Here is a 15,894-nt window from a genome sequence, read left to right as displayed (position 1 = left end):
GTGTTAGATATATTGTAGAAGTTATCATTTATTTGCTTAGCTTGCATTAGTATTATGGACAATGTTTAGAAAGAAAGATGTCTCGCCTTCAAGAAGATGACTCAGCAGGAATCATCTGAGAGAAGGACGTGGCCGGGACGTGGCAGGTGCCATGTTTTCACCTTGAAACCCTACCCTTAGTGTGTTGTGTCTTGTAGCTTAGTACGTTATGTCTTGTAAACTTAGAAACCTCCCTATTTTCAAATAAATGCAGGAGCGACGGGAGAGATTGTTTAGAGCGTGTTGAGAGGCTGTAATCTGAACAATCTCCCATGCGCCCTCCTCATGAGTAAAATGACCAACGTCTTCATTCCTTTTGTGTTTATTCATTATAATGTTTGGTGAGATAAATCCAACATTAAATTGGTCCTTCGAGCCGGATGTCAACACACCCGAGGATTCCAGTTGTGGAGCCGACACCCAGTTAAGAGACCGTGGCCACGGCAATTGAGACCCTTTCCGGGACTGGTCTTCGTACTCCTCAACTGGGATCTGAAGGTTGACGACAATCCACAGGATTGAAGACGACTGGTGAGTTAAATTTTTAAAAAAATTTTGAATGTATCGCGCGACAAAGAAGTCTGCGGCGAAATAAACCTTGTGTAATACTAGTCACTGGCAAGTAAATGGACGGCGGAGTCCTACAAATTCCGCATGGACGGCGGAGTCCTACAAATTCCGCATGGACGGCGGAGTCCTACAAATTCCGCATGGACGGCGGAGTCCTACAAATTCCGCATGGACGGCGGAGTCCTACAAATTCCGCATGGACGGCGGAGTCCTATACGTGCTAAAATTCCGTGTTAAAATAAAAAAAAAAAATTTTTTTTTAAATAAAGGACGGCGGAGTCCTAGACGTACTTAAAATTCCGTGCCTTTGTGTTTCCGTGTTTCCATGTTTTCGTGTGTTTGTTAAAACGTTACTAATTTCGTGTGTGTGTGTGTAAAAGTATGGATGTAAGAGACTGGATTGTAAGTGACAACTGAGTTTGGAAGCAGAGGCAAGAATCCTCCGCCCCATTTGGGGTAGAAGGTTGAGGTTTACCATAACTCAGACATTCATTGTCACCCAGTCATTGTTTGAATAAAGTCAGTATTAGGTCACTCTAGGTGCGAATAAACTGACTTCCAAATTCACAAAAATGGGAAACAATAACAATAAAACGAATCCAACAGAAAGCCTGACGTGTAAAGACTGGCAATGTGTACAACTTCAAAACCCTTCCAAAATAAAACATTTAAACACGCGGATAACCAAATACGGTTTCGCTGGCTAGCTAAAAAAAAAAGCACTATGTAAAGACATCATTCCAAAATATGGCATACCTGAAACCATTTACAGTGATAATGGGACTCATTTTGTAAATCAAATAATCAATAAAATAGGAACCATGTTCCACATCAATTTGAAAAACCATTGTGCTTACCACCACCCTCAGAGTGTAGGTCGAGTGGAAAGAATGAATGGGACAATAAAAAATAGCAGAAAGAAACACGTGGGTTCATTTAACACACTGTAAAAGAGTCATTTCAGCTGAGTACTCAAATAGGGAAGGTGAGCAAAAGTCTGATAACGGAGCGGGAGCAGATGTGTAGATTCTGAAAACGCTTGCTGGTCAGTGAAGAAAAAAGACACCAACCCGTTTAGTGAGAACTCAGCAGAATGGCACACCCACGTTGGTTACGAGATTCGATGAGTTGTTACATAGCAACTTTGGTTACTATAGTGTTGATTTTGTTTTGTGGTACATGGGACGTCCCACCCTAAATGATACAACGCATTTTTTAGATAGGAAATCACCTACCAACTGGACCAATATGACCAACCCAATAATAAAAAATTTGGAAGCATTAACTCGTACCAAAAGGAGTACAGTTGATGATCAGAACTGTGGGCATGACCTCCAAATGCGGCAAAACAGTTTAATATTTTGTGCCTCCCAAAATCAAGATACTTTAATCATAATTCCATATGCGGCTCTCACCAATGATGCTCAAGAGAATGGGCAGAATTGAGGATTGGTGAAACAGGTTATGATTGGTCCAGTTGGTCACAAAAAAAATAGCAAAAGAATATAGAAAGAAGTTTAACATAAGCAAAATGGCCCATAGTTTAATATTGAAATACAAATCAAGTCACCCAGTGTGTTTGATGATGAGTTTGTGGGCATATTCTGGCGGAAAAGATCCCCACTTCCGAGTAGCATTGTGTTATGGCAACCGTGTTGAACCAGAAATGCCATTAAAAAACTTCAAAGAAAAGTGAACACATTTTAATGGTTAATAACATAACTACTTATGATTGGTTCCTTGTAGTCACAGGAGTTTCGGGACAAAATTATATTCTAGTAGCACCGAATAATTTCACTTGTATAAACATGATTAGTAAAGGAAAAAAAAAAAAAAAAAATAGGACCACTTAACGACACACGGTGTAAAGTAACCTTAAAAGTCGGACCAAAATTTATGCCAGTATCCCGGAGCAGCAGCTGGTGGTGGTCCGGAGATGATAGACTATTTGATAGATTACCTAAAGATCTGGATTGTGAACTATTATCACTTTGATATTGCATGTGTCAGTATACCCTATGCCTGTTCAAGATTTAATGGAAAGGGCACCAATGTTTTTGTCCAATCTAGAACATAGACAAAAAATAGATTTATCCTGGCAGAGGCAAAATTATCCAACATAAAATATACATCAACGCCATAGGTGTTCCTCATGGGGTTCCTAATCAATACAAATTAGCTGACCAAGTTGCAGGAGGACTTCATATGCTGGTGGTGTACGATTAATAAAAATGTTGATGGGATAAACTATATCCACTTCAATGTACAGAGATTAGGAAATTGGACTCAGAGTGGGTTGGAAGCTGTGCATGAGCAGCTCAAAGCTACCTCTTCAAGGACGTTCCAAAAGCGCATAGCTGTCGACACACTCCTCGCAAGAGAGGGAGGTGTTTGCGGTATGTTTGGAGAACAAACAATACTGCTTCAGATGGCAGCTTGACCAGAGCCATCGATGGTCTACGGACCCTCAATCAACACTCCTTGTGGGACAGCTGGATGGACGTTTTTGGTAAATATAAAACCCTAATTTCACCAATATTGATATCAATTGCTGTTTTTGCAGCCATTCTGACATTTTGTGGATGTTGTTGTATCCCATGCATTCGGGCTTTAATCAGTAAATTAATCACCACAGCCATAACCCCATGGAGAACCGTATGGAGATGATGTATCCATTACTGTTTGATGATAAAGATAATGATGATGATGATGATGATTTTGCTTTAACTGATTTGTTTCCTGATTCAGATGATTACGATGTTTAAACTACAAAATTCATGTATGACAAATTTACTCTGAGTATAAATGTATTTGTTTCATAAAAATGATTCTACAGTTAAAAAATCGAAATGAAGTGACTGTAAGATGATATGAGAATTTGTGCAAATACATGATAAACAGGAGGGAAATGTTAGATATATTGTAGAAGTTATCATTTATTTGCTTAGCTTGCATTAGTATTATGGACAATGTTTAGAAAGAAAGATGTCTCGCCTTCAAGAAGATGACTCAGCAGGAATCATCTGAGAGAAGGACGTGGCCGGGACGTGGCAGGTGCCATGTTTTCACCTTGAAACCCTACCCTTAGTGTGTTGTGTCTTGTAGCTTAGTACGTTATGTCTTGTAAACTTAGAAACCTCCCTATTTTCAAATAAATGCAGGAGCGACGGGAGAGATTGTTTAGAGCGTGTTGAGAGGCTGTAACCTGAACAATCTCCCATGCGCCCTCCTCATGAGTAAAATGACCAACGTCTTCATTCCTTTTGTGTTTATTCATTATAATGTTTGGTGAGATAAATCCAACAGCTAATAATGATTATAATAATGCTGATGCATTCAATGAACTGCTTTCTACAATGATTCAGAGAGTTCAATGTCAGCTCTTCACAGAGTTATAAATGAAATACATCTGATCGCCCCACATGTCCGCGCAGTCTATTGATATACTGCATCTGCCCACTCTGCGAGGAGGCGGGCTAGACCCGGTTTTGGTACTTTAGTGGACCCGTGTACGTCTGCGCTCGTGTGAGCCTCACTACACCCGGCGAATAAAAAATGTTGAGATTTCTTTGATGGTCACAGAACGGGTCTTGGACGATACACTGACGTCATGCATGACGGCGGGTGAGGTATGGCATTGGCTCTTTTATGTTGGCACTCACTTTGAAACCCAAAAAGCACAAACCTTGGTGGTCTTGGTCTCACAGGTGTTGGAGAACAAGAAATCGCATGCTCCTTGTTCTTTGGCCACAGTGATGCCGGTGGTGCACATGTTGTCTTCAAGCACTGCAACACAGCACTGCTCCTGCAGGGTTCTGTCAAAATAGCGACACCATATCAAAACATAGATGAATTAAAAATACTCACACAAAATGTCATCAACATCAACACGGCCTTTGTTTTAATGCTTTAAATCCTCTCCTGAGTCCACCTCCACATGTCCTAACTCATTGTGGCTTTTTAGGAGCATCCATCTTATTATAGTAAAGTATAACAGCAAACCCAAAGAAAGCACTTCCACATAAACATTGTTTTGTCCTGCAAGTCACTGGCTAATCATTGGCTGGGGTGACTAATAGTTTCCAACACATAAAACCTTGGAGTCACTTGAGTGCAACTGGTACCACGATTAGGGAAACTTTCCATGGAAATTAACAGAAACATGGGGAAATGTACAGGAATTCTAGTTGTGGATATTACTGGAAGTTTACCACCTTTTGCAGTCTTGCAGTGTCACTGTTGGCCTATTAAACAATTTATGAATCCTATATAATGGCACACAAATATAAATACTTGGTAGGTACCCATGATTGTTTAAAGCAGAAATTAGTCCTATTGGCTTTATTGGCCAAATATACACTATTTGGATAAAACTTAAGAGAAACATTGCTGACATGACCTCGGATAAGCGGAAGACAATGGATGGAAGCTGGACAAACCCCTGATGGTCCTTTAACTGCCAACTGACTCAACGTGACTTTATTGACATTTTTCCATTGACAAAAGCAGGCACTATTTTTAGCAGGTTGTCATTCGGGGTTCCGAATGTGCCGATTCGTTACCATATGGATGGCGTAAACCACTGCTGGCCCCTCATTGGATGAGCAGATTCTGCATTTCTATGCCCTTATAGCATAGGAGGATAAATGGCTAAAAATGACAAAAATAAACTTCACATGCTAATGTGAGCTTATCCTATTGCTCCAGTATTACATTCTGCAGTCTCCACTTTGCATATTGCTCCCCTCAGTTTCTTCCTGAATTTAATTTGTCAATTGGAAAATGGAAAACTGATAGCTGTAGAGACATTGGTTGCCCATGAATCCTAAAAAGACATTTTTGGACAAGTGTATTTGTCAAACTTTGTGGATATAATATTAGTGGATTTATCAGTAGAAGGATTCTGGAAATGGAGATGCCTGGTTGGAGGAAAAGAGGAAAAAGAAAAAAGAGGAGATTTATGGATGTGGGTAAATGTAATGTCCAGGTGTCCCATTATTTTTGTCTGTAGTGTAAATACTGCGAGTAAAAAGCAGCCATCTTCCTCCTCACAAACTATCAGACTGTCTTGGTAAGTGAACTGTGCTTGTGGATCTTTGCAGGCTTTTACGATAAAAGGAGCTTAACCGCCCACACGCCTCTCTCCTCTCTCAACATACTCCTACCAGAAGCTTCTTTCCACACAAATTCACCTCCACATGTACAGCCTTTTAAGGGCACAACAATGCGTTCTCACCCTTCTTTCACCTCTGAGTTCCTGTTACTCCATCCTCCGTCCACTTTGGGTTTCACCTCCAAGGTATTTCCTGAGGTTGTAATCACCCTCTCACCCCTCTCTCCTTCACGTTATAGTGCATCCTCCCACTCACGAACCTCTGCCCCTTTCCTCTCATACTATAATTAAGACAAATTTGGGATCACTTAAGGTGGCATGTCCTCCTCAGGTTATTTACAGACGTGTTATTAACTCATCATTATTAGTTCGCATGAAGGAAGCAATGCAGCTGCAGATTTACGGGAGGAAGCCAAAGCGATCTCATTTTAAAAGCTTGCAGACATACTGTAACTCCCAGGATAATACCATAAGGATAAGAAGACAGTGCGGTGTGTAGAGCAGAAGGAGCAGTGGAGCTCAGTTTTACCTGCATGTCGGGGATTCGGAGATGAGTGGGAGGGTCGAACAGGCTTGGTTATCATTGGCACGGCTCTGGCCATCTTTGCAGCAGTCATCTATAGAGAGCTGCTGCACTCCTGCACACAAGAACGAACATACTTTTGTGTATGGATGATCCGTTATTCATATATTTTCAAAATCCCAGCTGACTGAGGTTAAAAGGTGGGTCATGACTGATAAATTAGATTGTCAGCGTAAGTCAATTTAAGGCTAGTTTAGTTTACTTGTACAATGTAGACTACATGAGCTAGCAGTGTCACTTAATTACCTAAACACACATTTTAATCATCAAAACTAGTCAAATCCTCTTTTAGAATCGAACACTTTATAAACACGATGCCTTTTTCTCACTTTTGGGTCACCGTAATTTCCCTTGTGATGAAAAAGATAGAACAGTACATTGAACTTGAAAAAAATTGACTGTAGAGTTAATACTTGTATTATGATAGTAACAGTTTGAACCTGGAACCAAAGAATTAACTTAATAGTAATTCCTATGGAAAATTATATTTTAAAATTTGAAAACAGTGAACCCCCTCTATTCTCGGGGGATAGGGACAAAGACCTGTTGCAAATAGTGAAAATCCACCCTCCCAAATGGGGTTTGAAATTGGGTATAAGATGACACAAGTTATCAGTAAAAGCACTTAAAACTGAGAGGATCGTAAAGCATCAAAGTCGTGCTTCTAGCATGTGCACAATCATGAACATAAATGACTGATTCAGTAATTCAATTATGAATCACAAACCAACCACCTTCACACGAGGCTCATCAATATACAGTATTAGCTATCATACAAGCCTGAATAACACGCAAGCACAAATTGATGTGACATTAAACATGGTCAAACAAATATGCACACGAACACTTTACACTGACATTATTAAGGTCATTAACTCACCTTTTGGCATTTACACACAATAAGAAATGTTAGGGAATACAGGCAAATTGTAACTGCTTAGAGGTTAAACAGACTATAGGTTCCTTTGTGTCCATGCCATTACTGTGTCTTTTTTTTCTCCTCTTGAAATCTTACAACAAGCAGCCAATTAATCAAGCGTGTTCCTTGAGTATACTGTAGTACAAAGGTCTGAATAAAAATTAGACCAGAAAATTCTTTCTAGCCACTATGGTTATCCTCGGTCAACAATCATGCATCGTGATCATTCTCTTGCCGGTGGTTTGCGTAATTGCGTAAGTGTGTTGAGCTGCTGTCCTAAAACTATTTCACCTTTTGGCAGACCGACTCGACATACTCCTCCTGTCTGCTGCTTTAAACACTGACCAGTGCACCAAATTGTTAAAAAACAGCCCCCCCAAGAGAGCTAAAAAAATCGCACTCTTATGCAAAAAGAAAAATGTGTTCTTGCACGTGTCGAAATACCAGGAAATAGTGCTTGCGAAATATACACTGAAAGGGTTCATCTGTTGAAGACATGTTGATGAGTGCTTTACGATGTCTGGTCACAGATAATAAGTTAGGTTAGGTATGGAGGACATGAAGTGTCTGGAAGAGCATCACTCTTGTTTTTGTGGATTTGAAACTTTGTCACGACGAGAGGGAGGAGGGATTTTTGTGTGTGTGCATTCATCAAAATATGCTCAGCGCTTTAAAGATCCCCTTCCATCAGTGTTTTTTATTTATTTTTGATAATCTGATGACCTTTTCTCGTGTTTACATGATAATTTTGGTTGGAAATGCCCAAATGTCCTTTTTCAAGCTATTCTACCTGGTCTTTTGCACCTGGCATTTGAAACGGTCGGAATTGTAATTATTATGCGACATGTAAATGACCTTTGCTGTGATTGGATTGCTCAGCTTCCCGAATTTACATATGGAAAACAGGTTTGCTCTGATTGGTCCGTATCACGGTGTCCGCTAGATAGCGATGTATTCTTCGTTGCTTAGTTCAGACTCACGTTTGATCGAGATACTTATTTATACACACTGAATGCGCAATTGCTTTATTTGAGCTGGAATAAGCATATCAATGTGGTACAAATAAACCTAGTGCACGTTCAGTGTGTATAAATTATTGTGAACAATTCACCAAGTGTCGGATTGTTGTCCCGTGAGCTGAGAGGGGACATTGTTGAAAATTAAGTGAGGGGATGTTTTGAGTTCATGGTCCGCTGCCATTCATATAGACTGTATTTGTATACCTGAGACTCGCTCGCTTAAAACTCGGGATGTACCGATCCAACTTCACACACAAAAAAAAACCTCTTTTCGTCACACTTGACAAGCATATGACAGCTAACCAGTCGGTGGCTAGCGCTGCGCAGAGACGTCACAACAGGGCAGGAAACCCAGGCAATTTCTGAGGGCCCTGAGCTGAAAGGGTCCCTCAGAGACAGCTGACATTGTCTCATATTAATTACAAAAATATGGCACCGATATTGGTCTGTGTCAACAGGTATGTTTTTTTTTTGGGGGGGGGGCTCCATGGGCTTTCTTGCCTGGGGCACCCAAAAGGTCTAGAAACACTTCTGCCGCCGCACACAACTCAACAGTAGCGTTGACGCTAGCAGCACCCATGACCCAGTTGTTGCAATGACGGCCCTTTCTGACTTCTCTCTTTGTCATTCAGTGCTTAACAGCTTTTACTCTGACAACAGTGACTTCAAAGTCATCATAAATGTCACACGGAGCAGTAAATGTTGACCCAAGCATTACATTAGCAAGCTCAACAATGAGCTGTAACATGCCCATATATGCTCTTTAATTCCAGTTTAAAAGGTAGTGCACTCCCTTGAATTTTATACGCTTTTGCTTTTTTGATGTGCTGTTGCACCATTGCTGTTAAAACGCTGCAGTGTATACTAGTTGCTTTGTTAGCATTGCACAGTTGAAGGTTGAGTTTGTTGGTTGTGCAGTGTTTCTCAACCTTTATTGAGCCAAGGCACATATTTTACATTGGAAAAATCTCACCGCACACCATCAAACAGAAATGTCACAAAAAGTACAGTAATTTCTCGTGTATAATGCACAAAAAATTGTCAAAAGTCAATAGTGCGCATTATACATAGGTATAGGGGCAAATGGAAAAAAACTTTCACATTTTAGAAATGTATGCCGCCATCTATGGGTTATGAAAAAGCTGTACACTTTTATTCCAAAATACCACCGCCCCCTAGTGGTTATAAAAAAAGTGTTGCCTACACTTTCATTCCAATATGACAGGGGTACGTATGACTGCATATATGTAAAGTTGAGCTCATAAGTTTACATACCCTGGCAGAATTTGTGAAATGTTTTTTTTTTTTTTTTAAATATGACTGATGACTGAAGAACAACCATCATTAATTTCTTTATGGTTATGTTTTGTTTAATGATAATGCTTTTCTGAAATGCTTGACCGTTTAATTTGAATCCCGTTAAAATAAAATGAAATGTGTTTCGCCTGGTCCTTCATGTTTTCTTTAAAGAATTGTATCCACAAATTCTGCCTGGGTAATAAAACATATGAGCACAACTGTGTGTTTTCTAATTTACTAAATAAAAGTAGGGCTGTGAATTTCAAAATAACAGCAAGTAAATAAAAAAAAAAAGGATTACGTGTTCAAATAAAGTGCTTAACTTCAAAATAATGATTTGAAAAAAACAGACAATACTTCATGTTTTGATCATACGGGTAGAAGCAACATCATGCATTGTAAAAAGGCATTAGGTAGAAGGGTTTTCCAGAATTTTGAGGTCAACTTTGAGGGTGCTTATTATATGGGTACGCATTGTACACGAGAAATTACGGTATATACTGTTCAGTAACAATGGACATCAATTACTCGCAGATTTTTCTTATTCCCGGTAGTGCTTGGTTCCATTAACTTTATACTTAATTAATGACGGATACACAGGTTAATTGTACCTTTTGCTATCTAGTGGAAGAGTATTTAATTGTTCTGCCTGTCAATACAGTATGTGTAGTTGGCCTAAATAGATGAACATACAGTAGATACATTATTTCTAGTAAATAAATAATAATTTTGGACCAATTAAGTCAAATTATATACATTTTTGTGAAACTTTAGTGAAAAATAACTCATCTTATAGGCCAAGTAATACAACTTAGCCATCAGGTTCCTGCTTGTTAATCTATTATGTTTTATAACATAATATAAATCGGATGTGTTTAGCACAGCTGAACGGTGGCCGGCTGGTTAGAGCGTCTGCCTCACAGTTCTGAGGACCGGGGTTCAATCCCTGGCCCCGCTGTGTGGAGTTTGCATGTTCTCCATGTGCCTGCGTTGGTTTTCTCCGGGCACTCCGGTTTCCTCCCACATCCCAAAAACATGCACGGTAGATTAATTGACAACTCTAAATTGCCTGTAGGTGTGAATGTGAGTGCAGATAGTTGTTTGTTTGTATGTGCCCTGCGATTGGCTGGCAACCAGTTCAGGGTGTACCCCGATGATGGCTGGGATAGGCTCCAGTACGCCCACGACCCTGGTGAGGAGAAGCGGCTCAGAAAATGGATGGATGGATGTGTTTAGCACGTCTCATAATTCTCTTTCCAGTACACCCAACCCTGCAGCAGATGGCAAAATTGAGATTGTATTAAAAAAATTGTTTATGAAAATTGTGAGTACTGTATTATTGTGTAATCCCAAGCCGAACTATCAAACAGTAATTAAAATGATTTCCATTCACAGTTGACATCCAAGGAGGAGGGACTTACAATATGATGACTAGAAGAAAAAAAAGTAATCCAATTATCTTTCCCACCAGGGGCCACTGTAAGTGTTTTCCAAATTATAGTCATAGTTGGCATTCCAAGACCACCACTGTCTCGGACGCTTAAAACCCTAAATTGAAAGAACAGAAGTGCTTTTGTTTTTTTTGTTGTTTTTTTTTTTATCAGAAAGAGGCAAAACAGACACGCCACTGTTGTGATGTATTGTCTGCTGATTTCCATCTTGGATCAGATGGGAGTTCTTGGGGCCGTTCTCTTTTCTTTTAGCAAAACTTGCTTTCGTCTAGAAGCCTCTTGTAAACAAGACGTAATGAGACCACTGGAGCACCAGCATCCAACACTAGAGGGACAGACATTGCAAGCCATCTATCTCCGTAGCTATTACGGGTGGAAATAACAGAGGAACTTCTGATAGATCATTTTAACAAAGATATCAAAGGTATCAGCATACAGCAACTGCATGATAAACGCTATATCGGAAGAGCTCCATATACGTTACATGACTATATCTATGAATGTAAATACTGTATCTATGTAATTTCAAAGTGTGCATACTTGGCATACTTAGTAGACTGCTGTAATATTTGATACCTTTGTACCTGTGTATTATATCATAATAAAAAGTGATATTATACACTACAATGTCAATATTTGTTTATTTAGCTATCACAATTTATGTCTACCTACAGTATGTGTCCATCTCTTCTATCCATACATCCATTTATCTAACTATAGTTTTCAGAGTATCTATCTGTCTATCTGCCCATTAATCTATATGAATTAAGATCTCTATCAATAGCTGAGAAAACCCAGGCATCTGTAGCCATTTAATGTATGTAAATAGGGGTAGGACTAAATATTGAGGGTGCAATGTAACATATTGTTTTCTGTTATGAAACATTATCGATACATACTATGTTAATTATCAATATTGTGGCCTCACGATATCCAAGTATGCAAATGTGTATCGATAACATTACTTGAACAGAATGTGATAACTGCAAAATAAATGTTTACTCAACTTGTTCAGTCACTGTGTTTTGTGGGATTTTGTTTGTATTTAGCGTATTTCATATTAAGTATAAAGATGGGCTTTTCAAAATGTTTTCCCTTCTTGACCTGCATAGATGAGGATGTTTTTCTTCCAATATATCGATTACCGCTGTATCCTGATGCTATTGGTATTGTTGGCAAAATATTGAGATAATATTGTAGATATATTGTTTTGAAATTATGTAGAGTTACACTCCGAATCCCTCCCCTACTACCTACCCATGAATATAGAATACATAGCTACATATCTAAACCATGCACACATTTATCAAGGATGGCTCTAGGTCATGAAACATCTAAGCCAATGTGGCTAAACAATATACAAATCTCCAAGCCACCTTTGTTTGTAGTTAACCCCAAAGTCACGTATTTATGTGGCTAAACCTTTAGCCACAGTTAGTCTGACCTTGTCAACAATGTAGGCTCAATTACAACTACCTAGTCATCAATCAGGAGTAGGGCTGAACGATTTGGGAAAATACTCTTAATTGCGAGTTTTTTTGTTTGTTTGTTTCTTTCAAACAAATATTGCCATTGCGATTTAGCATGCCATTTTTTCTTTCAAACAAATATTGCCATTGCGATTTAGCATGCCATTTTTCAAAAGCAGGACAAAGTGGTCTAAATTACATAAGGGCAGCTGGGGGGAGGCCGTGACTATATTTGCCTTGGGCCCCGAAAAGAGTTAAGTCCACCTAGTTAAACCCTTGTTTGAGCCACCGCAGCCGCCCCTCGGCATGACAACCAAAGTGGGATTAGCGGCTAGTGCATTAATAAAGAAGGCAGCTGGCTAGCTGCGAGAACTAATGTATATTGCAGGGACACATTAACCTTCGACACTTCAAACGTACGTTGTTGTAATAAATATGCATGCTTCAATTCGGCGGGTCTTGTCCTCCCCGATGTGCCGCTCCCCTCAGCTGGGAAAGCCTGTGAGCCTGACTGCTTAACCAGAAGCGGGTGGACGGGGGATTGAAACATTTTATGAAATGGGGAAAACTAAACCATTTACACCGTTTCCACATGGCAGAATGAGTGTGCTCACTTTAACGTTTATCAGGAAGGGCTTTTAAGTTTTGACACAGGCAATTTTGATTCACCAGCGTGGTGAACGTGGGCAATATTCCTGTCGCCACATCCAGTTTCAATTAGCCACTGGCGAGGTGGCAAACGGGCAGCGTGGAGCCTGATTTTTCTATAGTAGTAGTAGTAGTAGTAGTAGTCGGCATTACGATAACCAAGAATGCACTCTTTTTGATGCATTTTGAGACATATAATGCAACTATCAGTATTGCCCATGTACAGGTACTGTCATTGTGTATCAGTAATACCTACCTACTCTATACAGCATGCAGCACTCAACATACAGTATCTATCTATAGCCTAAATATTATCGACTAGTATCAACAGGACATCCCATAGCTTGTAAGTATCGACGAACCTAATCGACTAAACATATAATGGATCACCATAGTTATTTATAGCATCTACCTACCTGCCTGCCCTGTAATCTATATTTATAATTTGCAGCACTATGATTTTTCTACTGTACTAGCTATTGCTGCTGCCTGAGTAGTGACGAGAAGAGAAGAGATTGTAATTGCCCGGTCCCGGCTTCACTGCACAAATTGAATTGAATTGAATGTAAAATTCTTCTCAAAGCACGAAATGGCCAAGCACCACCACCTTAAAGAGCTTATGGTGTCCCATCAAGCCACTAGAGCACTCAGCTCAAATTTCCTTGTGTTTCCCAGAATACCCACAGGCAGAATAGGGGGGCAGAGCTGGAGCTTTGTTGTGCTGTTTCAAAATCCTGTCCCTCCTACTTGTTGCCCCCCACCGACTGTGAAAGTGGCCCCATGTGTGCGCTTTCGAGAGGCTTCGTGCCCTGATGACTGCCCTGTATAAATCACACCCCTCTATCTAGTCTAGACCCCTTTGAGAGACTTTTCGGGAAGTAAGCGTGAGCTTCTCGTCCATGCCTGGGGCATACCAAGGCACCTAGCCTTTGACTTGTATAAACGTTCCTCAAGTGGAATCGGACATGAGCTAAAAGATGCTCAATTGAGACTGTGCTCCTTATCATATTTTAAGTCAAAATGAAGGATAACGGGTGCGCATGGACCTTAAGACTGCTTATTAATGATGCTTATAAGATAAATTGGCGACACGTTGTCAAATGCACTGAATTAAAAGTCCTATTTGAAACAGCTTTAATGAATATATTACACAAATAACATCCATCCATCCATTCATTTTCTTTACCGCTTATCCTCACCAGGGTCGCGGGCTGCTGGAGCCTATCCCAGCTATCACTAATAACATTTCACCCAAAAATGTAAATGAAGAAAAGTTGTTGATCTCAAAATTACAAATACATGAAATGAAACAATTGAAATCACTGCTGTAAATCACATTCAGCATGTTATTACAAATGTAATAAAAATTCAAATTTGAGATTACGGTCCAAAAATAATATTTGCACCTGTGTCATACTTTAAAATGTAGGTTCAGGCACTCTGATGATACAGGAATGCAAAAACTAAATGTTATTCGATATGTAAAGGTTTTGTTGACAAAATAATTATGTTTAGTATATCCATGCAATAATAAGAATATACAGTATAATGCATATATGATGATTTTTTGGGAAAAGAAGCTTAGGCATTCTATCTCTCAGATTTCACTAATGTAGTGATACAAAAGCATAATGCTGATTATATATTAATGAAAAATGGATTGATGGAGGTCGTGAAATAAGACATTAGGGTAGTTGGTGTTAGAGAGGACGATGCAGGAGATAGGCTTACATGGAAAAGGATGGCGACCCCTAACGGGACAAGCGGAAAGGAAAAGAAGATATATTAATGAAAAATGAAAATGTTGTAAAAAGTAAGAATAAGCGGTATTGAAATTGGAGTGGATGGATGGATGGATGGAAGTTGCTTCATGCCCACCCCTGAAAGAGTGTTTCATAAAACTGTCATTGCTTTGTAGAACAAATCAGTTGGAATCTATTCAACCACATTGGAGGGACTAAGTGAAGCATCACTTCTGCTTCAGCTGGAAACTTTAAATGAAACTTACCTTGACCAAGGAGGACTCCCAGCAATGACGTGAGCACAACAATCCACAGCCCCATGAGGTGAGAAGCAGCGATCCACAAAGGGAGATTCAGGTGGTTAAAAATGTTGAATTTAAACTGAAAAACAATGGTTGTGATCCTTTTTAGTGAAAAAAGAACCAGTGGCTCTGAGAGGACACAGCAGAGGAGTGATGCAGTGCAGTGGTTCCCGTCTGCAGGAGTGAGCGTCGACGAAATGACTGCATTCACCGTCACAGGCAGGCTGGACCCGAACACCCACTCCACCCCACTCCTCTACACTTCAACCTAACTTCTGTTGCACCAGCCTGGTAACTGCAGTGTAACATTGCATTGCGATGACAGCATGCATTAATGTAATAATGTAAGTAATTGATTTCTATTTGTTTTTATTTAGTTAGAGTCAACATGTGGAGCTAGTTTGGGGCTATGGGTCTTTGTAGATTCTAAGTTATTTAGTATATTAGTTACCTTCTTTTATTAACTTGCATAGCGCTCATATTGAGATGGGGAAGAAAACCACTGGGCACAGCTTTGCTGCAAGCTAAATATATATATATATATGTCTATATATATTCAAGTAAAGCACAGGTATCTGAATATCTATTTAAGTACCGTACTTCCTTCCACTGTTGGGCTTTAAAGTTACAGTAAGAAACAAATGATGGGCTCTTTTGTTCAGGGGCTCCCCCTGTTGTTCTCAGACACTCCTTTCAAGATAGTGAGACGTTGGCTAAGGAACACCACATTAGTAACTAAA

At 39.7% G+C, this 15,894-nt stretch overlaps 1 protein-coding gene across 2 annotated transcripts in view; it reads right to left on the bottom strand.

The window, feature by feature from the left end:
- The window catches only part of fbln1 (fibulin 1), a 49,063-nt gene extending 33,669 nt beyond the window's left edge, over window positions 1-15,394 (bottom strand). The window contains exons 1-3 of one of the 2 annotated variants that reach the window (XM_061677961.1): window positions 15,119-15,394; window positions 6,252-6,360; window positions 4,295-4,424 (exon numbers count right to left, since the gene is read on the bottom strand). In XM_061677961.1, coding sequence (XP_061533945.1) covers window positions 4,295-4,424; window positions 6,252-6,360; window positions 15,119-15,173 — 294 coding nt within the window. In that variant the 5' untranslated portion in view covers window positions 15,174-15,394. The remainder of the gene's footprint in view (window positions 1-4,294; window positions 4,425-6,251; window positions 6,361-15,118) is intronic. The other variant, XM_061677960.1, reaches the window with a different exon arrangement.
- Between the last annotated feature and the right edge of the window lie 500 nt (window positions 15,395-15,894).

The sequence above is a fragment of the Phycodurus eques genome, chromosome 5, assembly GCF_024500275.1.
Source record: "Phycodurus eques isolate BA_2022a chromosome 5, UOR_Pequ_1.1, whole genome shotgun sequence".
NCBI classification, from domain to species: domain Eukaryota; kingdom Metazoa; phylum Chordata; class Actinopteri; order Syngnathiformes; family Syngnathidae; genus Phycodurus; species Phycodurus eques.
This window is presented reverse-complemented; position numbering and strand designations above follow the sequence as displayed.